The 27,102-nt window shown below is 46.8% G+C and overlaps 1 protein-coding gene across 3 annotated transcripts in view; it reads left to right on the top strand.

Moving 5' to 3' along the window:
• Positions 1–810: 810 nt before the first annotated feature.
• TP53BP2 (tumor protein p53 binding protein 2) overlaps positions 811–27,102 on the top strand; it is a 66,364-nt gene continuing 40,072 nt past the window's right edge. For 2 of the 3 annotated variants that reach the window (XM_003130583.4, XM_084979320.1), the window contains exon 1: positions 1,876–2,178. In XM_003130583.4, the coding sequence (XP_003130631.1) occupies positions 2,152–2,178 (27 nt within the window). In that variant the 5' untranslated portion in view covers positions 1,876–2,151. Of the gene's footprint in view, positions 1,452–1,875; positions 2,179–27,102 lie in introns of those variants that run through there. The other variant, XM_013980098.3, reaches the window with a different exon arrangement.

The following is a 27,102-nucleotide window of genomic DNA, read 5'->3' as shown; positions in this document are numbered from 1 at the left end:
ATTAACATACTCAGCTATTGATTTTATTGTCCATCCAATTTCTCTTTCTCTTTTTTATTTTTTTAATGGCTGAACCTGTGGCATATGGATTTAACTCAAACTTAAAAAAATTATTTATTCAAAATTAGATATTTGGAGGTTTGTTTTTTTTTTGTCTTTTCGTCTTTTCTAGGGCTGCACCACCCCCCCCCCCCCCCCGCCCCCCGCCGCCCCCCGGGCATATGGAGGTTCCCAGGCTAGGGGTCCAATCACCTGCAGCCACCAGCCTACACTAGATCTGAGCCACAGCAACACTACACCACAGCTCAGGGCAAAGCCGGATCCTTAACTCACTGATCGAGGCCAGGGATCAAACCTGCAACCTCATGGTTCCTAGTCGGATTCGTCAACCACTGAGCCATGACGGGAATTCCAGATTTTTGGAGAACTTTTAATTTCAATCGAATTAGCCGTAGTTTAATATTTTCAGAGCTGCCAGTTGGTACAGTAGGACGGGAGTTTGATGGAAATCCTGGCGAGGGATTAAGAAAGAATTGTCCAGAGTTCCCTTCGGGGCTCAGCGGTTACTGAACCCAACTAGGCTCAATGAGGATGCAGGTTTGATCCCTGGCCTTGCTCAGTGGATTAAGGATCTGGCGTTACCCTGAGCTGTGGTGTAGGTCGCAGCCGCGACTGACATCCCGCTTTTCGGTGGCTGTGGGTGGACCAGCAGCTGGAGCTCCCATTCGACCCCTAACCTGGGAACTTCCATATGCCCTAAAAAAAAAAAAAAAAGGAATTGTCCATCCTTGAGGCTAGATAAATCCACGTGGTTTACTCCACTTACTTTTTGGAATCACAGAGAAAACTGATTCTGAGCTCGTTCACCGGGACAGTTTTACCAAAGCTTCCTGGAGTTAGGGTTCCGGGAACCTGCCTCCCAGGAAGAAGACAGTGCCTGAACCAGCTCGGCCACTCTTTCCAAAGAGCCACTGCAATTCTCCTACGCCTTGAGCTGGGCTCCCTGCAAGGGGAGCGTGGTGTCTACCCCTATCGGAGACAGACTGTCCTGAGGATATAACAAGCACCCTGCGGAGGGAAATCCAGGACTTTGTTGAGCAGCAGCAAAGAATCGCCTTGGGAAGCTGCTTTCCACATTTACAACCTTTTTGGGTTTTAGTTATTTCCTTATTTTTGTTGTGGTAAAACAGACAAAATTTACCATGTGAGTCATTTTTAAGCGTTCGTGATTTTTTTTTTTTTCCAGTTAACGAAAGTCACATGAATTCTACATCAATTTGGGCGATGACAACGAGAGGAAAGGCGACAGCGCGAGGACTCCTCCGCAGCGGAACTCTCGGAATGCCCTGTGGGCTGTGATGGCCCCGTCGAACTCCATCTTGCTGGGACCGGGCAGTCCTCCGGCCTCTGGGACATCGCCGCTCCACTGCGCGGCCCGGTCCTCCCACGAGGTCAGCGGGGGCACCGCCGCGGGGAGGACCCGTCCAGGGGCCAAATCTCAGCTCAGGGTTCCGCTCCCCCGGCCCAGTTCGAAACTGCGGGGAGGCGACGGCCGCAGCCGGGAGCTCCTCCTGTGTCTTTCATTATTCAGGCTTCCCCGGGGGCCGCCTTTAGGTTCCTGGCCCCGCCGGCAGGCGCGCGCTCCGGTCGCTCCGCCGCGCGCCCCCGGCCACGCATCGTCCGAAGGCAAAGAAAGGAAAGGTGGCCCCGCCCCCGCCGCCCCGGGCGCGCGCCTGCCCCGGGCCCGCGCAGGCGCGCGTCGCTCCGTCCCCGCGGCCTCCCCTCCCCCAGCCCGCCCCGCGCGCCGCGGGCGGGGCCCCGCGCGGGGGGCGGAGCCGGCGCGGGCTCGGCGGGGGCCAGGCCCGGGGATTAGTTGGTTTCGGAGCAGAGGAGGGAGCCCCGGCCTTCGCGAGCGCTGAGGAGACAAAGCCGCGTCTGGGGGGCCCGGCCGGGGGTGGGCCCGGGGCTTGGTGGCTCTCCAGACCGCGGGGAGAGCTCAGCAGACCCGCGCGCCGCCCCGCCACCCGCCGCCGCCTTGCAACAGGTCCGCCGCCTCCGGGGCGGCCTCCCTCAGCGCTCCCCTCCCCCGCACCGCGCGACCCCCGGGGCGCCTCCGCTCGGCTCCGGGCCGCGGTCTGGCCACCCGCTTCGATGCGGTTCGGGTCCAAAATGATGCCGGTAAGCGGGCAGATGGGTAGGGGCCGGGCCGGAAGTGTGCGGGATCGCGGGTGGGGGTCTAGTGCGCGTCTTCGTGCGGGTCTCGAGCGGAGCTCGGGGGCCTGAGTCCGCGTCGCTGGGGGTCTGGGCGTTGCGAACCTCTGGGGAGCGGCCGCGGCTCCATCCTCCCGGCTCCTCACCCCAAGCTCCCGCGCCGAGAGACCCTTACCGAGGGGGAGGGGGTCCCAGCAACTGCTCCAGAACTACTCAAACTTTTCCTTTTCTCTCTGGCTGGGTCCTGACTTTTTGCAGCTCTTGAAGGTCAAGAACGGCGAACCCGGGAATCTCGTTGATTGGTTTATATTTAAAACACCCACAAGAAACACTTTAAGTTGGAGTGAAGTATGCATATTGAAAAGCGTACCCTTGCTTTATTTTTAGTCTTATTTCAGTCTCTATATCTGTGATGGCAGCCAAGCCGCTCTCTTTCTGGAAACTGGCTTTTTAATAAATGCAACCGCAAAGTTTTTGATCGCACGCAGTAAGACGTACTTGCCTCGCTCCCTCTGTTTCCCACAACTTGTTTAGCGAGACCTCTGAGAAGATGGGTGAGTTCTTTCTAGACTCCGCAGGCTCTTGACGTGGCCACGAGGCCACAGGTGAATAGCAGGTTTGAGACCTTTGAAATGCCCCTTCAACGGTCGCAGAATCTGGAGGATTTGCAGTGGTTCATGCAGACTTCAGTACAGAGGTTCCTTGAGGAAGTTGTACTTACACCTCTCTCCTGGAAGCGGGATCTTCGTGCAGTCGTCCGATGTTTTCCTAAGGCTTCATTTGTTGAGACAAAGAAACAACTTTTCTTTTACGTTTATACAATCTGTGCAGTGAGTGACCGCAAATTTGGTGTGTATGCCATCATGCACTCTGTCCCCTGGCCCCCCAGCTTGTGTTGTGGGAGGGCGTCCTAAACTTTTAAAAAACAGGACACAATTGATTGGAATTGGTAATAGAGTTGAGATGGTTTGGGATATTTTGTCCTGCCAGGATTCGGGGAATTTGAAAGTGTGGGTAGCATTCTGCATCCTCTTTTATTTTAATGCCTGATCGTGAAGTTAGGTTTGTGATGTGAGTGCCCAATATTAAAATACAGACCATGGATCAGGGGGAGGGAATTCGCTGTTAAATTTTTTTATTCCTTGGATTTCACTGCCTTAAAATAACCTTTGCAGGTTGTCTGTGAATTTTTCCTAAAATAGAAGCAAGTCTACCGGTGTTAGTTGTTGCAACATGATTTATTTCTTCCTTAAAGAGCAATTGTATGTTAAGCTGTTTCTTTGAATTGTGTTAATGCTAATGAAAGTTTTCCTTCTCCCAACTACATACGAGATCATCACAATTTACCGAAAAAAGCTGTGCAGCTCTGTAGATGGTATTTAATTTAGCAGCATAGCTCTTCTGATTACCTTTCCTAACATCAGTAGACTTTCATTGTGACTCAGTGTGGTTATTTGGTCATCACCTACCTCCATGTTTTCTTTTTTTAGTGATTTGTCCCTCAGTTCACCACCTGTATAATGGGAACAATAATAGTACCTAGCTCTTAGGGTGGTTGTGAGGATTAGAGTTACTGTTTATGAAGTAGTTAGTACCTAACTGCTTTGCTTGGAATAGTTGCTAGATAAGAGCTTCTCCTAAATTTGCCATATTGGTTATACTGGAGGTTCTTATACTTGCAACACTTTAAAAATATGAAGCAAATGTTCATTTAGCAACCTCGTGTTATATGTATCTTTATCCTGTAATATTCTGAGTACTTGAAAATAAGACTGTGTTCTTCAGTATATTTTCCTCTTTGAAATACGGCTTTTTATTCTGACATCAAGTGAGGTTTTGAATTTATTACCTTGAAAAATTCGGAGTTCCCATTGTGGCGCAGCGGAAACAAATCCGTGCCCTTGCTCAGTGGGTTAAGGATTCTGCATTGCCGTGAGCCATGGTGTAGGTCGCAGACTCAGCTTGAATCAGATATTCCTGTAGCTGTGGTGTAGGCCAGCAGCTGTAGCTCTGATTGGACCCCTAGCCTGGGAACCTCCATATACTGCGGGTGCAGCCATAAAAAGCAAGAAAAAAAAGAAAGAAAGAAAAATTCTAACCAGTTTATCAGGAAAAGCATTATTATGTCTAATACAGAAAAATGGATAGTCTCGATGTAGACAGTTGCCTTGATAGGCTTTCTTGTTGTTGGGGTAAAATGTACATAGCAGAAAAATGACCATTTTAACCATTTAAAAATGGTGAGATGGTTAAAAGTGTACAGTTCTGTGACATGAAGAGTACATTTTCTAGATCTGCTTTTAAAGGCACGCTAAAGAGAATTTGCTATTTAGACTGCAGTATGTTAAACGTGCAAATGAATTGTACTTGTGTGTTTTCTCACCAAATGGTAACGAATCAAGCGATTTCCTTTCGTGTGGGACATGAAGTGATAATTGGACCCAAAACCAGAGGGGATGATGCATTTTAGTGGGCTAACTAAAAATAAGTAGACAAGTGCTGAGAATCACAGTAGTGGTAATGATAGGGTACTGCAGAAATGGGGGTGATAATTACACTCATTTTCAGATACCTGCCATAGTTAGTATGTCTGGTTCTGTGATATTTCCACATCTCAGTGAGGAGAGACTGATTAATCTTTCATACTTGACACCTTACTTTTCTTCATTAAAGAAAGGGTCATTTGCAGTTTGACAGTATGGTTTTTTTTACTGAGCCGCTCTCATAATTTGCTTATCAAAGAAATCATTGAAAGCAAAATTTCGCAGCTATTTAGAATTATATTAGAATTATATCAGATATCTTTCTCTCTCTCTCTCTCTTTTTTTTTTTTTTTTTTGGATGTGCCTATAGCATTTGGAAATTCCCGGGTCTGGGATTGAATCCACTGCACAGCAGTGACAAGGCTGGATCCTTAACCCGTTAGGCCACCGGGGAACTCTCTCAGATATCTTTTTTTCATAGCTTTCATTTTGTAAAGTATTATATTCAAGGAAAAATATTTTTTATGAAGGAACTTAGCTAACTTTCAAAGCATTCACTGTTCTTTTTAGATGCAGTTTCATAAAAATTTCTGTTTGTACCTGCTGTTGAAATTTACATTAAAAAACCCTACACACAAAACCACACACAGTATTTTGCGGTGCTGCATGGAAGGCCAGAGGACTTGAATTTGCCTGTCTCAGTGGTAGATGTCATATATTTGGTATTTATGTCCAGCTATGCTGGAAATGATCTGTATCTGTGCCATCCAATATAATAGCCACCAGCCACCTGCAGCTTCTGCATTTGTTTTTTTTTTTTGTTCTTTGTTTTTTGTCTTTTTAGGGCTGCACCCTCAGCATATGGAGGTTTCCAGGCTAGGAGTTGAATCGGAGCTGTATCTGCTGGCCTACACCACAGCCACAGCAATGCCAGATCCGAGCCACATCTGCGACCTACACCCCAGCTCACGGCAGCCAGGGATCGAACCCGCAACCTCATGGTTCCTAGTTGGATTTGTTTCTGCTGCGCCGCAATGGAAACTCCTGAAATTGTGTTTTGAAGTTGCAAACCTTTCAAGTGATAGCACTGGAACATAATCTATATATGATTATACCATGTCCTGAGTAGTTATTAAGTAGTAACGTAGTGAGTTAGCTTAGGTTTTCTTCCACAATAAAGTTTGAGGTAGGTTTCCTACAGCATTGTAATTCTCCAAGGCTGTTAAACAAATCATCTATTAAAAAAAATGTGTAAAATATTTCACATTTCATGTGCTGCAGTGAAGTTTGTTGCCTTGTGACTTCTGCTACACTAATTAAAAGTTGAAAAGGCATTTGACAGTTTCTGTATTTTTACCCGTTTCAGAGAAACTGGATTTAGACCTTGTAAAGAAAAGTAGCCAAGAAGTGCACCTGCTTTATATTAAAAAAATTAACTTAGAACTCATTTGTCTGGGGTGGATACAGAGGGTCATTTATTTTCACATTGCTTCCAAAACTGTCCCCTCTCCTCCCGCCGCACACAAAACAAAACCTTTCTTTTCTGGAGCTTTTAAGGAATACTGCAGAGCTTTATCTCTTGGTAATCTCCCACAGTGTGTGAGACTCCGTAGAAAGTCTTTCTAACGCTACCTCAAACACTGAGCCATTCTAGCAGCTGCTGTAAGATCCAGCCTCTCTCCAGCTCAGCTAGGTGACTGTGTACTAGGACATGCTGATATGATTTGCGGTCATGTATTGTAAGCCTCTCACCAGGCTTCTCTACTAAGAAGTACAGCCAAGAAGAGCGGGATCTAAGAATTCAGGAATCTGGAATGTTCTTTTCAGCTCATGCCACTTAGTCAAGGCAAACATTATTTAAATGCTTTTTTTTTTTTTTTTCTTTTTGATGGCGTGCTAGGTACTGAACAGAACATTTGTCGTTAATCAGATGTCATTGAAAAAAGCAAGCACAGGGCGTTCCCATTATGGCTCAGTGGTAATGAACCCGACTAGGATCCATGAGGACTCGGGTTCGATCCACGGCTCCATTCAGTGGGTTAAGGGTCCGGCATTGCTGTGAGCTGTGATGTAGGTCGCAGACTTGGCTTGGATTCTGCATTGCTGTGCCTGCTGCTCCGATTTGACCCCTAGCCTGGGGTGCCACAGGTTTGGCCCTGAAAAGACCAAAAAAAAAAAAAAAGCAAGCACAGATGACAGACCCCGTCTGAGAGGCATACTTAGGCTGGGGTGGTAGGTGTGACGGTGAAGTCTTACACCTTGTTGGGGAGAGCCGGGAAGTCTTAGGAGGTCCTTGAGGAGCCTGAGCATTAAGGAGACAGTGATTCTGAAAGCAGGGCATGGTGTCTTATCAAAAGAAAACTCTCTTATCAAAGAAAGGCAAATTCTCAACGTAGTTTTAGATCATGTGCAGGAAAAGAAGCTTCACAGACTCAGCTACCATGGCCATTTTTAGCTTTTTTTCTACATAAAATTTCTCTGAAAACAAATGATTTATTTGGTAAATGGAACCAAATTTTCATTGAAGATGTTCACGGGGGCATGAAATTCTGACCTTTGACTCTTTTTTTTTTCTCTTTTCCTTTTGTCTTTTTTGGGCTGCACCTGTGGCCTGTGGAAATTCCCAGACCAGGGGTGGCAGCTGCAGCTGCCAGCCTACACCAGAGCCACATCAACACCAGATCTGAGCTGTGTCTGCCACCTGTGCCGAAGCTTGAGGCAATGCTGGATCCTTAACCCACTGAGCAAGGCCAGGGATCGAACCCTCATCCTCATGGATACTAGTTGGGTTCTTTACCCGCTGAGCCACAATGTGTACTCCCTGAACTTTGACTCTCCAGGTGCGTACTTAATAATAGTTTTTCTATAAACAGATTTATAACTTAGTACTATTTATTTAAATTTCAAGCATTTCAACTAGAAATCCCTAAGGCACAAGTTTAGAAAAGTTGTGGAAACTATAATGAATAAACTTATAGGATACCAGTGGTAACAATAAAAAACAGTTAAGGCAGCGTGCTGATCTTCCACGGTGGAATGAACGATTCCTCCGGAAACCAGCGCTCTCATTTCCCGCCCGGGATGGTGAGGGGGCTTCTCCTGGAACCCCTGGTGTGTCCAGCACCTGCCCCTGCCCTGTGGTTAGGCTGCTTATCCCATCTAATCCTGTTGTGACTCTGGGAAATGAACCCCCCCCGCTCCCATTCAGTAGATAAGAAATTTGCAGCTCAGAGGGTTTTGGTAATTTTTTACTTGGGGTCACCAGGTCCCCCTGTGAAGAAATCTCTAGACTGTTTTTAATTCTTGGCAGGACAGTGGTTATGATGTTCGTTTGGCTAATGCTAACCTCAAATACTGCTTTTCGGAGCCTAGCTATAATTATTTTTGACGTAGCGAAAGGAAAACAGAAGGATCTTCCCATGTTTCCATGCAAACTGGACGAGGAGATTGGTAAATGGTTCTTGTATCAAGTTTCGACTGACGTGGCGGCGCCCTCATCCTGTGCCAAGTTAAACATCTCAGCGATCCTTATTTTTTCCTAACTCTTACACTTCCTTAGGGATCTCTGCTCCTCCACATCAGCAGGGAAAGAGAAGGGGTGGGGGGATAATTACCTTTCTTCCCCTTCTTTTTTTTGTTTTTGTTTTTAAATGATTACCTTTTGTATGGGGGTATTGGATACACTTTCTTTAAATAGGGTGTGAAAGTGATAAGGTGAGAAAGAAAATGTGTGTGGGGGGCAGGCGTGTTGAACGTGGAGGACAGGGGACGTGTAGCACCTGCTGTGCTATTGCCATGGTCATCAGGCAGGCACTTCCGGTGGCATGAGGTGCCACAGTGACTTGGACAGAGGCCCACTGCGGGTGGCACCGAGATGGGGACAAAGTGACGTCATCTCCACTTCCTGCCCCCGGGTCGGCTTGATGGTAAGGAGCAGTGATTCAGTTTAGTCCCGTGAATTTATTGGACGTACTCTCGGGAGTGACGTGGGATGAAATCACATTAAATCACTGCTCTCCATGCTTCCTCATTAACCTGCTGATTATTTTTGGGTGGCCTTTTGGGGACAACATCTGTTCACCAGATATGTAGAGAACAGCCACTGTATTCCAGGCACCATTCTAAGAAAACGTGACAGTTTCCAGGGAGCTTACCTTTCAGGAAGCTCAGTGTGGGGGGTTTGGGGATGGATAGGGAACGTGAAAAAGCAAAACAGGAGAGTTACACGTAAGATTTACATAGCATCGTGTGGGAGTTCCCGTTGTGGCTCAGCGGTACTGAACTCAACAAGTGTCCATGAGGACCCAGGTTTGATCCCTGGTTAAGGGTCTGGCGTTGCCGTGAGCTGTGGTGTGGATCAAAGGCATGGCTTGGATCCTGCGTTGCTGTGACTGTGGTGTAGGTCGGCAGCTGAAGCTCCAGTTTGACTCCTAGCCTGGGAACTTCTGTATGCTGCCCATGAGGCCCTAAAAATAAAAAAATTAAATCAGTGATAGTCTTCATTTTATTGACAGAGATACAAAGCAGCCAGTCACCTAGGAAGTTCACATCAGAACTGACTTGAATTCTAGAAAGGGTCTCCTCATGCCAGTGTTTTCCTGCACCACAACTGCTGGCTAGTTTTGTGATGTGCAGGTCATTTTTTGGCAATTTGTGGATCTCCTGGGAAGGGAGCCTGTTTTGGATAATACTTTTATTTATCTATTTTTTTATTAATGATTTTTATTTTTTTCCATTGCAGCTGGTTTATAGTATTCTGTTGATTTGGGATAATGTTTATATTTTGAAGGTGGACAGGAGCCTTCTCTGGGAGGGTTGGCTTGCTGCTTTCAGTAGTGGGGAGCCCTCAACACTCGTCTGCTTTCTTTCTGTTCTTCCATTTTCTCCTCTGTCACCCACCATGTCACAGACCCCTCCTCTCTAACCCCTGCTGCCAAGGGCCGCACCCCTGGCACATGGAGGTTCCCAGGCTTGGGGTCAAATTGGAGCTGTAGCCGGCAGCCTGCACCACAGGCACAGCAATGCAGGATCCGAGCTGCGTCTGCAACCTACACCACAGCTCACAGCAATGCCAGATCCTTGAACTACTGAGCTGGGCCAGGAATTGAACCCACATCCTCATGGATACCAGTCGGGTTCTTTACTGCTGAGCCACAACGGGAACTCCTGCTGCTCCTCTCTGCTCTACCCCTCTCTCACCTGGGCTGGATGAGGATCTTCTCCTTATTTACCTTCTTTTATTTTTATTTTTTGTCGTTTTGTCTTTTTAGGGCCACACCCATTGGCATATGGAGGTTCCCAGCATAAGAGTCTAATCGGAGCTGTAGCTGCCAGCCTACACCATAGCCACAGCAACGCCGGGTCTGTGCCTCGCCTGCGACCTACACCACAGCTCAAGGCCACGCCACCGGATCCTTGACCCACTGAGTGAGGCCAGGGATTGAACCTGCAACCTCATGGTTTCTAGTCGGATTCGTTTCCGCTGCGCCACAGTGGGAACTTCTCCTTATGTACCTTTTTACCTTTATGGTCCATCATACACACTTCTTGAGACAGGAATCTGCCTGTTCCCTCCAGAACTCCGCAAGATTGACTTGTATGCCTTAGAGCATGTGATAAAAACTCCTTAGCTAGATACTAAGTTTCTTTATTGTCTAGCCCAGTGGATTTCAGCCCTCTTGCCTGAAGATATACTTTCCTTCCAGGATATCTAGCCTCTCAGTGGGGCGTGAAAGTGATGGAAAGGCTGAGACCACAGCACCCTGGTCAGCCCTTGAAACCTCGAGGTGCAGGTGGAGGGGGAGTAACAGGTGTGGGTGCAGGGTTTCTCCCCACTGCTCGGCTGGCTTCTGTCAGCCTTGCTGAGCAGTTTGGGAAGATCGGCTCACCACCTGTACCTGCTCCCAGGGGACCCTGCCTCTTCAGGACCGTTGGTGGGGCCCGATGTCCCGTTTTCCTCTTGCTTAAAGTAAGTTGCACCCCGTTCTATATCGCTGCCCACAACCTGCTCTGGGCCGTCTGACTTTGCCAGAACTGCGTGCGTCAGACCAGTCGTATGCATTGCAAGTTTCTGCGGCTCATCTGTGGCTCTTGGATTGAGAGTGACCTGTCCCTTCTGTGTGTCCTGCCCCCTTCCTGTGGCAGCAGGATGGCAGTGAGGACAGCTTGCTGGGTTTTCTGATGCCTCCGTGCCTTGATGTGTGATGTTTGTTTGCCTGCGTGGCCCTCTTCCCGCGTGTCTTCCGCATCCTGCAGTTGTCAGAGCCTCGGTTGTACTGAAAAGGATTGGCTTTTTTCTGTTCTCCCTGGGCGTCACCTGAACCTCCAACCGGAAAGCCCTCCGTTGTGTCATATGTTTGCTGTGACCCTGCCTCGCTCTGTGCGCTGCTTGAGGGAGTGGCCGGTCCTTTCGCCTTTGTGATTGTAACACCCACCAAGCACGTGCTTATCACACTGTGGGCATTAACAAATGTTGTTTGGGTGAATGAATGTTCTTCCTTTTGATTTTCCTCGGTGAGGGTAGTTCTTGTCCATTTACGTTTCTGTCCATTACTGGGTCTTACGCTTTCCCCAGAGATTTTCACCAAGTGAAATCTTTGGAAGTGGAGGACCCCTTCCACAGCCAAGTGCAAGGTGGAAAGGAAAGGACTAGAAATCGTGGGTTGGTTGTAGTCATGACCTCGTGGATGGATCTTAAAAGCACATTGCTTGGTGAAGAAAAGCGGAAGGTAGAATCAAATATGTACCAGGACCTTTGTGTAAAATAAGACAGGTGCATAAGAGAGCGGTGCTTGGTGTAGAAGAGAGCACAGCAACATCGGAACTTAGAGCATGGTTGAGGCGGGGATGGAGAATTAACTAGTGAATTTGTTTCGATTTCGTTCTTTGTTGTTTGTTAGGACAGACCTTGAAAGCAGAGTAGCCTAAACCGCGTTGCTTTGGTGGCTGTTTTGGAACTTGACATCTTTCTACATCCGGCTTCAGGCATCGTTGAAAAGGAGAGAGCGTTACACGGTGTGTTCGCGTGTTAAGTGCTTCTTACGCCTGATGACAGGAACATACTCCGTCCTGTCCTAGTGTCCTGTTCACTTCCTCATCCCCTGGGGAACTCTGAGTCTCGACTGCAGTATCAGTTGAGTTGAATAGATAGGTCCCCCAGATTTGCTATGTGGAAGATACTGAGACAGCACTTGCGGGGGTGGGAGGCGGGGAAAAAAACCTGGGAGGAAGCCTTTAAGGACTGAAACCTCTGTACTAAAGGACTTTATAGACCAGTAGGGCGGATAAGACAGAGATCCGCACAGCTCTGGTGTGCGTGGCTGTTAGAGAAGCAAAGAGAAAGTTTACTTCCGCCTGGAGGTATGTATGTGTGGGAGGGAGGGAGAGGGTTGGAGGCAGTTTTATGGCTTCGAATTATTCTAGAAGGATAGCGTTGACCTTGATACTAAGGAACAGGGCAGAGGAGACAGGGAGAGGAGTGAGGAAGGGTGTCAGGTTTTCGAGCTTTCTCATTTGGTGATATGCGGCTATGATGGTGGAGCAGATAATTTGAAGGGTTCTGGCCTTCATAGTTCTTATAATTGAATAGAAATTCCTTGACATTCAAAATATGCAAAGGTAAATACCATTGTATATGAATTGGATTTTTTAAAGTGTAATTGATGTACAACATTATGTAAGTTATAGGTATAAAAGGTTTGTATAAAAATGTCACCAGGTTAACCAAAGGCATTAAAGCTAATACAGGTTTTTGTTGTTGTTGTGGTGGTTGTCTTTTTACGGCTGCACCTGCGACATCTGGAGGTTCCCAGGCTAGGTGGGGGTCGAATGGGAGCTGTAGCTGCTAGCCTACACACAGCCACAGCTAAACGCAGGATGCGAGCCGTGTCTGCGACCTCCATCCACCACAGCTCACGGCAATGCCAGATCCTTAACCCACTGAGCAAGGCCAGGGATTGAACCTGTGTCCTCATGGATGCCAGTCAGATTTGTTTCCGCTGAGCCACGACAGGAACACCTACTATATAGGTTAATGTGCATTGCTGTTATCTATTAGTGAAACAGCTAATGCTGTTTGCTGTTTATAGCCAGTTACCCAGAAACCTAGCTTCATGTTACATCCCTGCTTATAACCCCTAATGCAGTGGTTCTCAAACTTTAATGGGATCACTAAAACCACTCCAAGGTATTCTGATTCAAGAGGTCTAGGTAGGGGCCTGTTTCTGACAAGTTCCTGCTGATAGGCTTGGTCTGGGAGCCATGCTTTGAGAACTGCTCTAGCGACTTTTGCCTTATTCTTCAGTCTGCATCCCTTATTCTTTTTTTTTTTTTTTCTTTTCTTTTTTTTTTTGATGTGCCTGTGGCACACAGACATTCCCAGGCCAGGGATTGAAACCTTGCCACAGCAGTGAGAATGCAGAATCTTTCACCCACGGAGCTACAAGGGAACGTCCCACATCCCTCATACTTGACCTGCAAGGCCCCGCACCAGCCTGCCTCTGTTTACCTCTCTGCCCTCATTCACGCAGGTCTGCTTTCCTGATACACTGGCCTTCTTTCTGGTCGTGGAACAGACCCAGCCCCTTCCCATCTCAGGGGTCTGAGTGGGCGAGGGGGCGGCTCCTACAGCCTCAGCTCAGATGCCCACCCCCAGACGCCTGCCCCAACCATGCCTTGCCGCCTCCTCTCCCCACCTGCATCACTCTCTGTCACGTCGCGTTATATGCCACGTGCATTAGTCCTTGCTCAGGCTCTTCTCCTCACCCCAGAGAGCGCAGGCTTTCCCGTCACTGTATTCCCAGTGTGACTTGGGTGTAGCGTGAATCCCGATGGACGAGTGAATGACAGGTATGGATGTCAGCAAGGAGCTGGGGTTGAGAGGAAGCAGAACCAGGAACTTCTTTGGAGTGACTGATGTTGGCAGGATGACTCTCTATGTCTCGGGGGAGGTGACTCTTCTTTGTTTATGTGTATGAGTGGGGAAGAAGTCAGATGTCTTAAGACCAGCTGTTTTTCAGTGTGTCATGAAGTTTTCCCCCCAATTAAAGTAACCACTTCGTTTTTGCTGTATCATTTTCACCAGAGTGGTAATTATCTCAGGAAATGATTGTGTACTCTAGATGGTACTCGCTAAATGGCTACAGTATTCCAGTGCGATGAACTTTTTTTTTTTTTTTTTTGAGCCACACTCACGGCATATGGAGTTTCCCAGGCTAGTAGTCCCATCAGAGCTACAGCTGCCAGCCTACATCGCAGCTCACAACAACACCAGATCCTTAACCCATTGAGCAGGGCAGGGATCGAACCCACATGCTCATGGATCCTGGTCGGGTTCGTTAACCACTGAGCCACGAGGGAAACTTTGTGATGAACTTTTTTAACACTGCCCTTCAGACTGATACTGAAACTAATGTCTACTCACTTGCAATAGTGACCAAAAAAAGAGCTTAGGATGTGAAAATAGTCCATTGAATATGATTTTATGATTTTTCTTTAAATAACTCAAATGATTGCTATAAACTGATGGACTGATATTTAAAATAGTCTATGATTAAAAAAAAAAAAAAAAAAAACCAAACAGTGCATTTAGGGAGCTCCCATTGTGGCTCAGCAGTTATGAACCTGAGTAGTATCTACGAGGATGTGGGTTCAATCCCTAGCCTCGCTCAGTGGGTTAAGGATCTGGCATTGCTGTGGGCTGTGGTGTAGGTCACAGCTGTAGCTCTGATTTGGCCCGGGAACTTCCATATGCTGCAGGTGTGGCCCTAAAAAGCAACAACAAAAAAAAACCCCAAAACAAAATAGGGCCTTTAGGGAGGTTGGGGGAGAGAAAAATTAGGAGTTTGGGATTAATATATACGTGCTATTATATATAAAATAGGTAAACAATAAGGACCTATTGTATAATGCAGGAAATGATACTCAATACTGTGCAATAACCTATAGTGGAAAAGAATCTGAGAAAGAATGTATATATAAATATATGTATCAGTGAATCACTTTGCTGTACCCTTGAAACTAACACCACATTGTAAATTAACTAAACTTCAATTAAAATTTTTTAAAAAGTACATTTAGTGTAGAGGTGGTACCCTCAGGGTAGACGTAGGTTTAAATATCATTGGTCTGTAATAGAACATTAGTTGATGTAACTCATGGTAATTGATGAAGATTTTACAAAGCACTCTAATGGCCTTAAGAGTAACGTCAAGGTGGGAGCGACAGCTCAGAAGTCATAGTGGGCCTCTGTGAGCAGTGGTCCAACAACTGTCACGAGGTTGGACCCATCATCGGGCAGGCTGCAGAGTGTCCCTTTGAGGGAAAGGACTCAAAGACACAGTGACCAGGCTGCTCCTGAGGGAGGCTTCACAGAGGCCTCTGTTGGATTGCACACTCAGATGCCAGGGAGAGAGAGCCAGGGCAGTGCAGGCAGGGTCCCTGCCCACCCGCTTCAGGAGGACAGCAGCCCAGCCCAGCCTGCAGCTCGGGTGCAGCATGTCCAAGTCAGGGAGCCGAGCTCCCCAACCAGGGTTCCCGGTCCACGGTCCCCACCAGCACAGTGACCTCTGCAGCAGACAGCCAGGTCTCTGAGGAGCTGGAGGCCAAAAACCCTGGAAGATTGGAACAATCCGCATTTCATTTCCAACCCCCTCTCAGGATTATAGGCCATAGAGAGATTGAAAGAAGCTTTCGTTGTTGTATTTCTTTTTTTTTTTTTAGGACTGCACCTGCGGCATATGGAAGTTCCCCGGCTAGGGGTCGAATTGAAGCTGCAGCTGCCGGCCTGCACCACAGCCACAGCCACAGCAACGCTAGATCCGAGCCACGTCTGCGACCTACACACAGCTCATGGCCACACCCACTGAGCGAGGCCAGGAATCAAACCCGCTTCCTCAGGGACACCACGTCGGGTTCTTAACACACTGAGCCACAACGGGAACTCCTGGGCAGCTTTTTTTTTTTTTTGTATTTCCTCTTGGGAGAGTCTTCCAGATTTTACTCTGACATAATTCCTCTTTGAAATGAGTCATTCTTGTATTAGTAACAGAACATTATCGTTATGGCAAATATTTGTCCTGTGAAAATGAGACTCTTAAAAATAAATCTGTGATCTATTCTTCTCAAGTGAAAATTGTGACTTTGGATTTTTGGAAGGGCAAGTCTTCCTTCAGACATGACTTGGGTGTGAATTACTGGGCAGAGTGTCTGGAGATCGCCTGGCCAGCTTCATGGAGTGTTTGATTTTTCCTGGAGTCCTCTTTTTCCTTAGATCAGTCACTTTAAGAAAATCAAATTTACTATTTTTAGTGAAATATTATCACATTCTTTTTTCACAGTTTATGTTATGTGCACTTCTTTGTTCCTTTTTTTTTTTTTTCTTTTTTTTTTCTTTTTAGGGCCACACCCAGGGCATATGGAGGGTCCCAGGCTAGGAGATGATCAAATTGGAGCTACAGCTGCCGACCTACACCACAGCCACAGTGACGCAGGATCCAAGCTTTGCCTGTGACCTACACCACAGCTCATGGCAACACTGGATCCTTAACCCAGTGAGCAAGGCCAGGGGTCGAACCCACATCCTCATGGATACTACTTCGGTTCATTTCCACTGAGCCACGACAGAAACGCCTGTATATTTAGTTTTCCATCTTCCTATTTACAGACCTAAGACTGTAGTGAAAATCTTCAGACATTTAGAGTTTTTCTTCATTCCAGGTATTTCTCTAGGGATACATTCCCAGAAGTGAGGTCGCGAGGTATATATAAATCTGTGCGTTTTGATCCATGATTCATTTTACTCTCCACATGGGACTTTCAGCAGTTTTTCCTGTCACCACTATGTCTTTGAATGAATCACTCTCCCACAATCTCATCTCTGTTGCATCTTGGGTTTTCATTGAAGACTAATTTAATCGTTTAGTGATGCCTCATTGTTTTATTTTACATTTATTTCCCCCATATTTTACTGTTTGTATTGCCCTGTGATCTGGCCGGTACAGTCTCTGCTCTTAAGTGGACTTGAGATTTGACTCATTGTTTATTGATTAATCTTGACTCCTTGTGGCTGATACAATGAAAACATGAAGTCCTTGCTTTACAAGTTGGAATGAAGTTAACCGTTTGATGTCTCGTCGTCCCTGAGAAGGGCTGGCCTGGTGTTAAAGGAAGAAAAACCTCTGTGGCATCCAAGCTAGATGTGGGGAGCATTTTCAGATGCCCTCTCCGTCTAGTGTCCCCATAGTCACAGGTGCAGCTGTAAAGGCTGGGGGTGGGGGGCCTGGCTGCTCATTGCTGCCCTCTTTATGGTGGAAGGAATGTCACAAGTTCCCAGGAACACGTGTAGCTTGAGTCAGTGAGACTAAAAGTTCCCAGGAACACACTTGTAGCTTGAGTTAGTGAGACAGCGTTTCGCGAAGCAGCAGCCCAGGGGATTTAATTTCGTGGAATTCCACTTTCTTTGCTTCTGTGTGGGAAGGAAGCTAAGGAAATGATCTTTATTTTCTTGAGAATATGGTGGGGTTTTTTTTTTGTTTGTTCGTTTGTTTGTTTTTTGGTCTTTTTGTCTTTTTCAGGGCTGCACCCATGGCATATGGAGGTTCCCAGGCTAGGGGTCCAATCAGAGCTGCAGCTCCTGGCCCATGCCACAGCTCATGGCAATGTGGGATCCTTAACCCGCTCCCTGAGTGAGGCCAGGGATCGAACCTGCAACCTCATGGTTCCTAGTCGGGTTCGTTAAGCCCTGAGCCACGATGGGAACGCTGAAAAGATGGTGTTTTTAAAAAAATCTAAAGTCTCGAGAAAAGGTGGCATTTTGGAAGTAATTATGATGATTTTATTATTTCTCTATGCGTTCCAGTAATTCGTGCCTCTTTGCTGAAACCTCAGTCTACCTCCAATCGCATTCATCTTTCTCGTTTCTGAATTTCTCTTTTACCCACATCCTTACTCCTGTAATTCAATACTAAATGGCTCAGTGATTTTTTTTCATGAGTAAATTTTTATTTCTCCAAGAGATTTTTATATGCCTCGCATTGTAACTATGTAGTGGGCATTTTTAATTGTGATATAATTCACACACCATAAAATTCACCCTGGATAAAGTGGGTTTTTTTTCTTTTTTTTTACCCCTAATTCGAGAACATTATCATTACCCCAGAGAGAGGCACTCCATCCTCCAGAGTCATTTCCTACTTCCCTGCCCCCTAGCCCCTAGTTACCATTAATCCACATACTGTTTCTATGGATTTGAATATTCTGGATGTTTCTTTTTGTGTCTGAGTCTGTCAATTAGCAGTGTTCTCCAGGTTCACCGCTTTGTAGTGGGCATCCGAACTCTATTCCTGTTATGGCTGAGTCGTGTCCCATTCTAATGCACTGGGTATTATGCAAGGTACATTTCTGGACTGCTTGTTTCTGGTGGTCCCTGACTACCTTTGAGGCAGCCTGGTAACCCCAGAAAAGCATCGTCAGGCAGATATTTGCCTTACACATCTCACAGCTGGGACCTAGGGAGAAAAATGGTATTTACCTATTAATTTCATCATTGATTCCTTAAAAAACAAATACCTTTATTATCCAAGTGATGTTTAATCATTCTAGAAATTTTAAGCATAGATAAACTCCCCCAAATTCATTTTATGATCTTACCATCAAGGCATAGCTACTGTTAATTTGGTGAATTTAATTCCAGGCTTTTGTTTTGTTTTGCATGTGTTGCATGTATGTACGCACATTCTGTATTTCTGTATAATAGGATATGATGAATACAGTTTTGTAACAATACACAACTGGCATATTTCTGAAATTTTGCTATTTGTGCTTTTTCCTTCTAAAATGTTTTGGCATCAGATGCGGAAAACATCCAAGTTAGAACAATTTTTTTTTTTTTTAAATCATTAAAGATCATGAATTCTTGGCCAAGATTGTTGTTTTCTGAAGGACTTTGAGTAGGCTAAAATTTCTTTTTTTTAGTAATTTTTCAACATGCTGATAAAACTGCTTCATCTAAGTGAAATTAAAAACAGCTTCACCTTGTTTTTATTTTTTTAGGGAATTAAGTTACACTTTGAAGAATTCTTTCAGCTTTTGGAGCACAGTACATTTATGAAACAAAGCTAAAAGCAATATAGAGAAAATACGGGCCTGCTTTCTCTCAGGTTAACAGGATAGGTGTGTTTCACCAGCCCTTTCTTTTGATGCTTTTTTTCTTTTTTGTTCCTCTTCCAACTAAAGTAAGAAGAAAAGAATTGATGTTCATTAAGAAAATGCCTGTCTCATGTCCATAAAATTTGGAACAGTTATAAACTATCACGCTAAAGCCCATCATTGTGGGCAGATTATAATCGAAAGATTTTAAATGATGGAGTTGCCGTCGTGGTGCAGTGGAAATGAATCCGACTAGGAACCATGAGGTTGCAGGTTCAATCCCTGGCCTTGCTCAGTGGGTTAAGGATCCGGCATTGCCGTGAGCTGTGGTGTAGGTCACAGACTTGGCTCAGATCTGGCGTTGCTGTGCCTGTGGTGTAGGCCGGTGGCTACAGCTCCAATTAGACCCCAAGGCCTGATGCCTGGCCTTGTGCAGTGGATTAAGGATCTGGCGTTGTCGTGAGCTGTGGCCTTGGCCTGCAGCTGTAGCTCCAATTTGACCCCTTGCCTGAGAACCTCCATATGCCGCGGGTGCAGCCCTAAAAAGACAAATAAATGCATAAATAAATGCAGTTGATATTTAACCTTTCTAACTTGGGGGCGTACTTAATGTCATAAATTTGAGGATGGGTGAAATGAGTTGTGAAGGTTGATTTCAAATGCAGTGGTGCCTTTTTGTTCTCATTGTGATTTTCTAGCATGTAAGGTGTTAATAGCCAGTGGCAGCTGGGACCAGTGGGTGGTCCCCCTCCTCTATCCCTTCCGAGGTGTGGACCGGAAGGCAGTGGCCCTTAGTTGCACATGAACTGCCGTATAGTCTTGGCTCAGAGCCACCTCCTTCAGCTGTAGTGTCACTGTTCGTCCAGTGAAGATGTCATCAAACTTGGAGTTCCCTGTGGGGCAGTGGGTTAAGGACCTGGCATTGTCACTGTAGCGGCCCCGGGTTGCTGCTGTGGCATGGCTTCCATCTGTGGCTCAGGAATTTCGATGTGGCCAAAAAAAAAAAAAATCATGAAACTTCATAAATGCTCTTTTTAAACTTAAAAAGTAAAATCATCACTACAGCAAGGGAAGTGAGGCTGGGACTGTGGCGGTTCGGCCAAGCCGGGTAGAGCTTCTCCAGGCAAGACCGCTGCTGGCCAGGGAGTGCTGGTCTAGGGAACAGGTAGTGACTGGAGATACAGATCCAGCATCATCAACACCACTTCCCCTCTCAACGGGATCATTCCATCCATGAAAATGTTCCCTAGAGGAGCTCCCATCGTGGCACAGTGATTAACGAATCCGACTAGGAACGATGAAGTTGCAGGTTCAATCCCTGGCCTTGCTCAGTGGGTTAAGGATCCGGCATTGCCTTGAGCTATGGTGTAGGTTGCAGACACGGCTTTGATCCTGCATTGCTGTGGCTGTGGCATAGGCCAGTGGCTACAGCTCCAATTAGACCCCTGGCCTGGTAACCTCCATATGCCGTGGTAGTGGCCCTAGAAAAGGCAAAAAGACAAAGAAAAAAAAAGGAAAGAAAATGCTCCCTAGAAAACTCCATATTGAAAGAAAAGAGAAAGCACTCCTGTCACTCTGTCTTCTTTCGTCTGTGGCTCCATTTTTCTCTGCCTTTCGTTCGGAGTCTCCACATGCTTCCCTCAGGTTCTCAGCCTGTTCCTTCCCCAGACAGCGCCTGTCAGGGCGACGGGCAGCCTCCATAGAGCCGAGCCACTATCTTGAAGTATCCTATTCAGTGGTTTGTAGTGTCTCTACAAGGCATCCGTCCATCGCCACTATTTCTAGAGCCTTCTCGCTGCGGAAGAGAAGCCCTGTACTTGATGGCAGTCGCTCCTCCAGCCCCTGGCAGCCACTCATCTAGTTTCTGTCTCTAATGAGTGGCCTCCAGTGGCCTCTGAGATTAAAATGCAAATTCCTTGCTCTGGCCTTTGAACAATGGTTCTCAGCTGGTGGTTTCCAGACCGGCAGGATCAGCATCACAGGCAGCTTGTTAGAAATGCAGAATCTCAGTCTCCATCTCAGACCTGCTGAATCTGAGACTCAGGGTGAGGCCTAGCTGTCTGTGATCAGCACACTCTGTCCACACCAGTGGGTGGTGTAATCAGCACCCTCTGTCTACACTGGTAGAATGTGGTCAGCCACTCTCTGTCTATACCAGTGGACAGTGTGATCAGCACCCTCTGTTCACACCAGTAGACAGTGATCAGCCACCCTCTGTCTACACCAGTGGATGATGTTATCAGCACCCTCTGTCTACACCAGTGGGTGGTGTGATCAGCACCCTCTCTCCACACTAGTGGACAGTGTGATCAGCCACTCTCTGTCTACACCAGTGGACAGTGATCAGCACCCTCTGTCTACACCACTGGATACTTTGAGGACCGGTGGCCTCTAAGATCTTGCATCATCTGGCTTCTTTGAGTTAATCTTCTTTCCTCTTGGTCCCTCTCCAGTGACCTTCCTCCTCCACAACCTTCACATTTGCTGGCCCTCAGCTTGTTATATTCTTTGCCTAGATCGTGTCCTCTCATTCCATTAATTGTTTTCATTTAATTTTTTTTGGCTGTGTCCATGGCATGTGAAAAGTTCCCGGGCCAGGGACCGAACCTGCACCCCAGCAGTGATCTGAGCCCCTGTAGTGACAATGGCAGATTCTTAACCTGCTACGTAAGGGAAATCCCTCTCATTCTGTTTAGCTGGTTGCCCAAGAGCCCGTTCTAACTAAAGTGGAGCAGGACCTTGTGGTCCTCCCCCACCCCGTTCCCTGCCTGCTTTTTGTCTGTAAAAATAATAATAATAATAATAATTAGTCAAAGGATAAGTTTAATTAGAGAAATGGGAAAATGCAGAAGCAAAGGAAAACAGTCACTCCAGACAAATTAATAATAGTTTAGTCATTAAGCAAAGTCAAGGGCTTTTAGTTCCTTTTCAAGGGCTATAGATAATATTCTGAGCCACATCATCCTATGAACTGTTTTATAGATACTGAAACTCACCAGGTGGTAGAAGTTAACTCCGTGATGACCAGACTGTGGCCATGATAAGCGGCCACAGTTCTGAGAACTGGCCTCAAAGAATTGGGAACAAACTGACCCAGAACTGAAGACTAACTGTACGTAAAATAATCAAGATGATGCAGGTCAGACCACCGCATGACCAATTTCAAGATGACTGTCAGAGCTGGCTGTGCTGTTTCTGCATATAGCCCCCTGTCCCTCTGCCTACAAAAGCTCGTGGACGTCCTTTCGTGGCTCAGCAGTTAATGAACCTGACTGGCATCCATGAGGACTTGGGTTCGATCCCTGGCCTTGCTCAGTGGGTTGGGGATCTGGTGTTGCCGTGAGCTGTGGTGTAGATTGCAGATACAGCTTGGATCCAGTGCTGCTATGGCTGTGGTGTAGGCCAGCAGCTGCAGCTCTGATCGAACCCCTAGCCTGGGTACCTTCATGTGCTGTGGGTATGGCCCTAAAAAGACCAAAAAAAACCCAAAAAACAGCTCTTCTCTTGCCCACTGATTGTCATGGGGGGAGGGGAGAGCAGGCCCTCGAATAGGAGTGTGCCGTCCCCCCCCCCCCAGTTGCTGGCCTCCGACATAAAGCAGATTTTCCTTTCTGCCAAGCTTGCTTCTTGATTGGCTTTAGGGTGGTGAGCAGCTGGCCCCCACTTTCAGTGACATAACCATATGGAGGTTGCACTTGTTGAGTTTGAGGATGGAGAGGAGGAGCATCTTTTGCTGGCCTGTCCCCACCTTGCTCTGTGCGCCAGGAGGCTGACTTCTGTCAACCACGTCAGTGGCCTCCCTTGCCGTCTGACTTCCAGTTGGGTTTGTCCAGTGGGGAGGTGTTAGGATGGTGTGAGACAGAGGGAGCCTGCCTGAAGTACTTATTCCTCTGCCCCTCTCTCTTTTGAATTTTGCACCTTGTGCTATATTAACTATTTAGTAAAGCTGTTTGTTTTTTTTTGGTTTTCTGGTTTTTTTTTTTTTTAGGGCCACATCCGTGGCATATGGAGGTTCCCAGGCTAAGGGTAGAATTGGAGCTACAGATGCTGGCCTATGCCATAGCCACAGCAACGCAGGATCCAAGCTGAGCCTGTGACCTACACCACGGCCCACGGCAACGCCGGATCCTTAACCCATTAAGGGAGGCCAGGGATCGAACCCGCAACCTCATGGTTCCTGGTTGGATTTGTTTCCACTGCACCATGGCAGGAATTCCTAAAGATTCTTCTTTTTATTTTTTGTTTTTTAAAAATTTTGACAGCTGCACCCTTAGCAGCATATGGAGGTTCCCAGGCAAGGGGTTGAATCGGAGCTGTAGCCACCAGCCTACACCACAGCCACAGCAACACCAGATCCGAGCCGCCTCTGCAACCTACAGCACAGCTCATGGCAACGCCAGATCCCCAACCCACTGGTCAGGGCCAGGGATCGAACCTGCGTCCCGATGGATCCTAGTTGGGTTTGTAACCCACTGAGCCACAATGGGAACGCCAAGATTATTTCTACATTGAGACATAAACTGTAAAATAGATGGCTCATAAATCTTACATGGATGAACAGGCTGTTGAAACAGGAGTAGGATGATGGCATAGCATGACACAAGCTGAAGAAATGGGGAGAGCGCTCATTTCTGTCGCGTGTGTAGGTGGCTGTACTCTGTACTGTCTGCTCTGCCCTCGATACCAGAGGGGACACTCCTGTGAAACTACATCAGAGGTAAATCTGTCAAATGCAGTAACAGCTGCAGGAGTCTTTCATTCAGGAACGCATTTACTGTGTACTTGCTACGGGCCAGGCACGGTGCAAGGTGCTCAGGATTCCACATCGAACAGATAAAATCCTAGACTTAATGGAGCTTATGTTCTAGCAGGGAAGACAGATAATAGAAGCAAGTTAAAGAAATATAATATGTGGCATGTTGTTGACTGTGCCAAGGAGAGAAATAAAGCAGGGCAGTGTGTCAGTGCACAGATGTGTGCGTGTGCGCGTGTGTGTTTCTGTGTGCAGTGCACAGATGTGTGTATGTGCGTGTGTGTGTGTGTCTGTGTGTATGCGGTGGGCTTTGGGGCAGGGGTTGGCACACCGGGAGGAATCCTTGTCAGGGAAGGTCATCAAGAAGACATGACCACAGGTGTGACTTGGACCCAGGTATTTGAGGGCGTTCACCCCCTGTCTTGTCCTTGAAACGTCCTTAGCATGTGTTCTGCCTGCTGTCCCTGAGCTGGAAGCTACCTAAGGACGCAGCCTGGAGACTGAACCCAGTTCTATGCAAAGTTGGGCAGCATTCTGGTGGAGTGGGGGGTTGGAGGGTTGGGGGGTGGGGATCCACTTGTCCTGTCCCTCCACCCACCTTCCCCTGGAAGAGACAACCTCATAAGCAAGCTCCCTTGCTTACTGGTTTGCTACCTGCCACTGTGGGCCGGGCTGCCTTTTGCTTCTGTCTCTCCCTGCCCTCCTGGCCTGGCACGTTTCAGGTGTCACCTGGGAAGCTCTGAGGAAGTAGTGATACAACAGAACCTCCCCAACAGCATTGCAAATGCAAGTGCCCAGGAGGACACCAGCAGAGGGGGTGAGGGCTGGGGAGGGAGTGGGGACAGGCTGGTGTGGGCAGATCCCAGGTCGGCTCATCCAGACAAAACTCCCGCCTGCTGCTGCCGCTCCCACCATCACAAGACAGAGCACTCCAGTTTTCCTTCTGAATTTCCTGTCATCCACCGAATTGATCAGCTCCCACCCACGCCTTTGCACCGCCCCCTCCACCCTCGTTTAGTCACCGGATCCCTTCTGTGGACTCTGCCCTTGTTCTCCTTACCCTCCCTTCATGCAGGTCCCGAATGGCCAACTTCCAGCTTGTAGACTCTTATAAAGATGTCCGCTCCTGCTCTGACACCCAGTAAACACCCAAACTAAGTGGTAGCTCTTAGAGAACTTAAGAACTCTTGTTTTAAAGACAAGGAGGCTGAGAGGTGACATTACTTCCCTAATAATTATTAACAAGCTAATGTAATTATTAGCTGGAGTGAGAATCCAGCTCTCCAGCCTGGGAATACGTAGTAGGTCGCAGCAGGTTGCATGGCAGGCCCACCTGCCAGTGCTCCCTTGGCACAGTTGGAAAAGTCACTCCAGAGCTGTCTTCACGCCTGATGGCAGGAATGGGGTAAATGACTCTCCTCCACTCAAGCATTTACCACTCATGCAAGGGTTAATCCTGTGGGTTTGGAGAGGAAAGTAATCTTTTTTTTTTTTTTTTTTTTTTTTTTTTGGTCTTTTAGGGCCACACCTGTGGTGTATGGAGGTTCCCAGGCCAGGGGTTGAATCAGAGCTGCAACTGCCAGCCTACACCACAGCCACAGCAACCCCCTGAGTGAGTGAGGCCAGGGATTGAGCCTGCGTCCTCATGGATGCTAGTCAGATTCGTTTCTGCTGAACCACAACAGGAACTCCCGGGAAAAGTAATCTTAGAACGCGTCTCTCATCGATCTTATTTGTCATTGTACTTTGAAGTGAACGAAGCTCTTGTTTTCTAGAAAGCAAAAGACTGGATCTCTATCGAAGTTTGTTTCCTATGGTTAAATAGAGCATTTCCCAATATTCTTCTGCTCTAAGGAACATAAAGAACAGAACAAAATGGCATCCTGGCCCTCTCATTTTAGTAGCCAGGTGGATCACCTCCCTGAGTTGTCATTTGATTTATAAAGAGAAAATCTTGATGTAAGTTTCTGAGAAAATATGTGTGAAAGCTTTTTAAAAGATGATGTGTATACCAGGTAAGGTGCTGTTATCTTATGTAATCGCCTTTTAATGGTTGGTATAGGATGTGTTTTGTGTATCTGTACTGTAGATTAAATATGCCTGTTATTGAATAAGTACTTCTGAGTCTCATATTTACAGTGAAAACAATGACTATGTTTGAAATGTTAAACTTCAAAAAAGGTTTCGTCCTGCTGTATAGCCCTGGGAACTATGTCTACTCACTTATGATGGAGCCTGATAATGTGAGAGAAAAGAATGTATATGTGTATGTGCAACTGGGTCACCTTGCTGTACAGTCGAAAACCGATAGAACACTGCAAAACAGCTATAATGGAAAAAAATTAAAATCATTATATAAAAAAAGAGACAAAACAAAACAAAAAAAGGTTTTGGTATGTGTAGAGAGTATAGAGGAGGAATACTAGTTATTGTTTTTTTTTTTTAAGTTTTATTGAAGTATAGTTGATTTACGATGTGATCATTTCTGATGTACAAAAAGAGTGCTTCAGTTGTGCATGGACACACATCCATTCTCTTTCAGATGCTTTTCCCCCATAGGTGATCACAGAATGTTACGTAGAGCTCTCAGTGCTAGGCAGCAGGTCCTAGGAGGAGTACTATTTAATACCGAAATGTAAATTGCTTGTCTCCCTCATTAACAGTGCTGTGTATGTATCCAGAGCAGCAACAGGGGTGGAAACCTGTGTTCATTTTGTGCAACAGTTTTAAAGTGCTGCCTTGCTGGCTAAGTTGAGGGCTGGAACTGTGTATCCTTATGTAGCACAGTTTATCAGAATGTCAGGAAGGAGGCAGCTTGAAAGCCTCTGAGGTCCTCCTGGGAAACTGTAGGGATTTTTTTTTTTTTTTGCTTTCTTCTTTTGAGGGCGGCACCTCGGCACATGGAGGTTCCCAGGCTAGGGGTCTTATTGGAGGTGCAGCTGCCCGCCTACACCACAGCCACAGCAACAACGCAGGATCCGGGCCGCATCTGCAACCTACAGCACAGCTCTTGGCAACACCGGATCCCTAACCACAGAGCCAGGCCAGGGATGGAACCCACAACCTCATGGTTACTAGTTGGATTCACTTACGCTGCACCACCGCGGGCACTCCCAAGTGGCTGAGGGCGGGGGTCCTGACTTGCATCACCGTCCACAGTGTGTTTGTTGCTTCATTCAGTGTCTTCACTACAAGGAATCGACAATGGTTTGTTGGGAAGTTTTTGGTTTCTTTAATAGGTATGAAAACTTGAATTCTTAGTAGCCGTGTTTTGAAGACACAGTGTCTGTTTTTACGGGGAGGAAGAGCGTTGATAAGTCCAGCTCTACATCGCCTGCTGGCCCTAGTGTTTATATACAAGGTCCCATTGCTTTAGCGTAACAGCCGTTCTTTCCTGCTTACACCTTGTTGCTAAAGACTTACCTTTGAAGTAGGTATTTAATCTGATGAAAACATCTTAGGTTTCAACTACTGGTTTTTGAACAGGTGGCCTATGCACGTGATATAAAT

Source organism: Sus scrofa, chromosome 10 (assembly GCF_054392235.1).
Source record: "Sus scrofa isolate SSC_HxYL_T2T_F1_AM1 chromosome 10, Sscrofa_HxYL_maternal_Yorkshire_Landrace_v2.0, whole genome shotgun sequence".
NCBI lineage: Eukaryota > Metazoa > Chordata > Mammalia > Artiodactyla > Suidae > Sus > Sus scrofa.
Note: the sequence above shows the minus strand (reverse complement) of the source record. Positions and strands in the feature narration are given on the sequence as shown.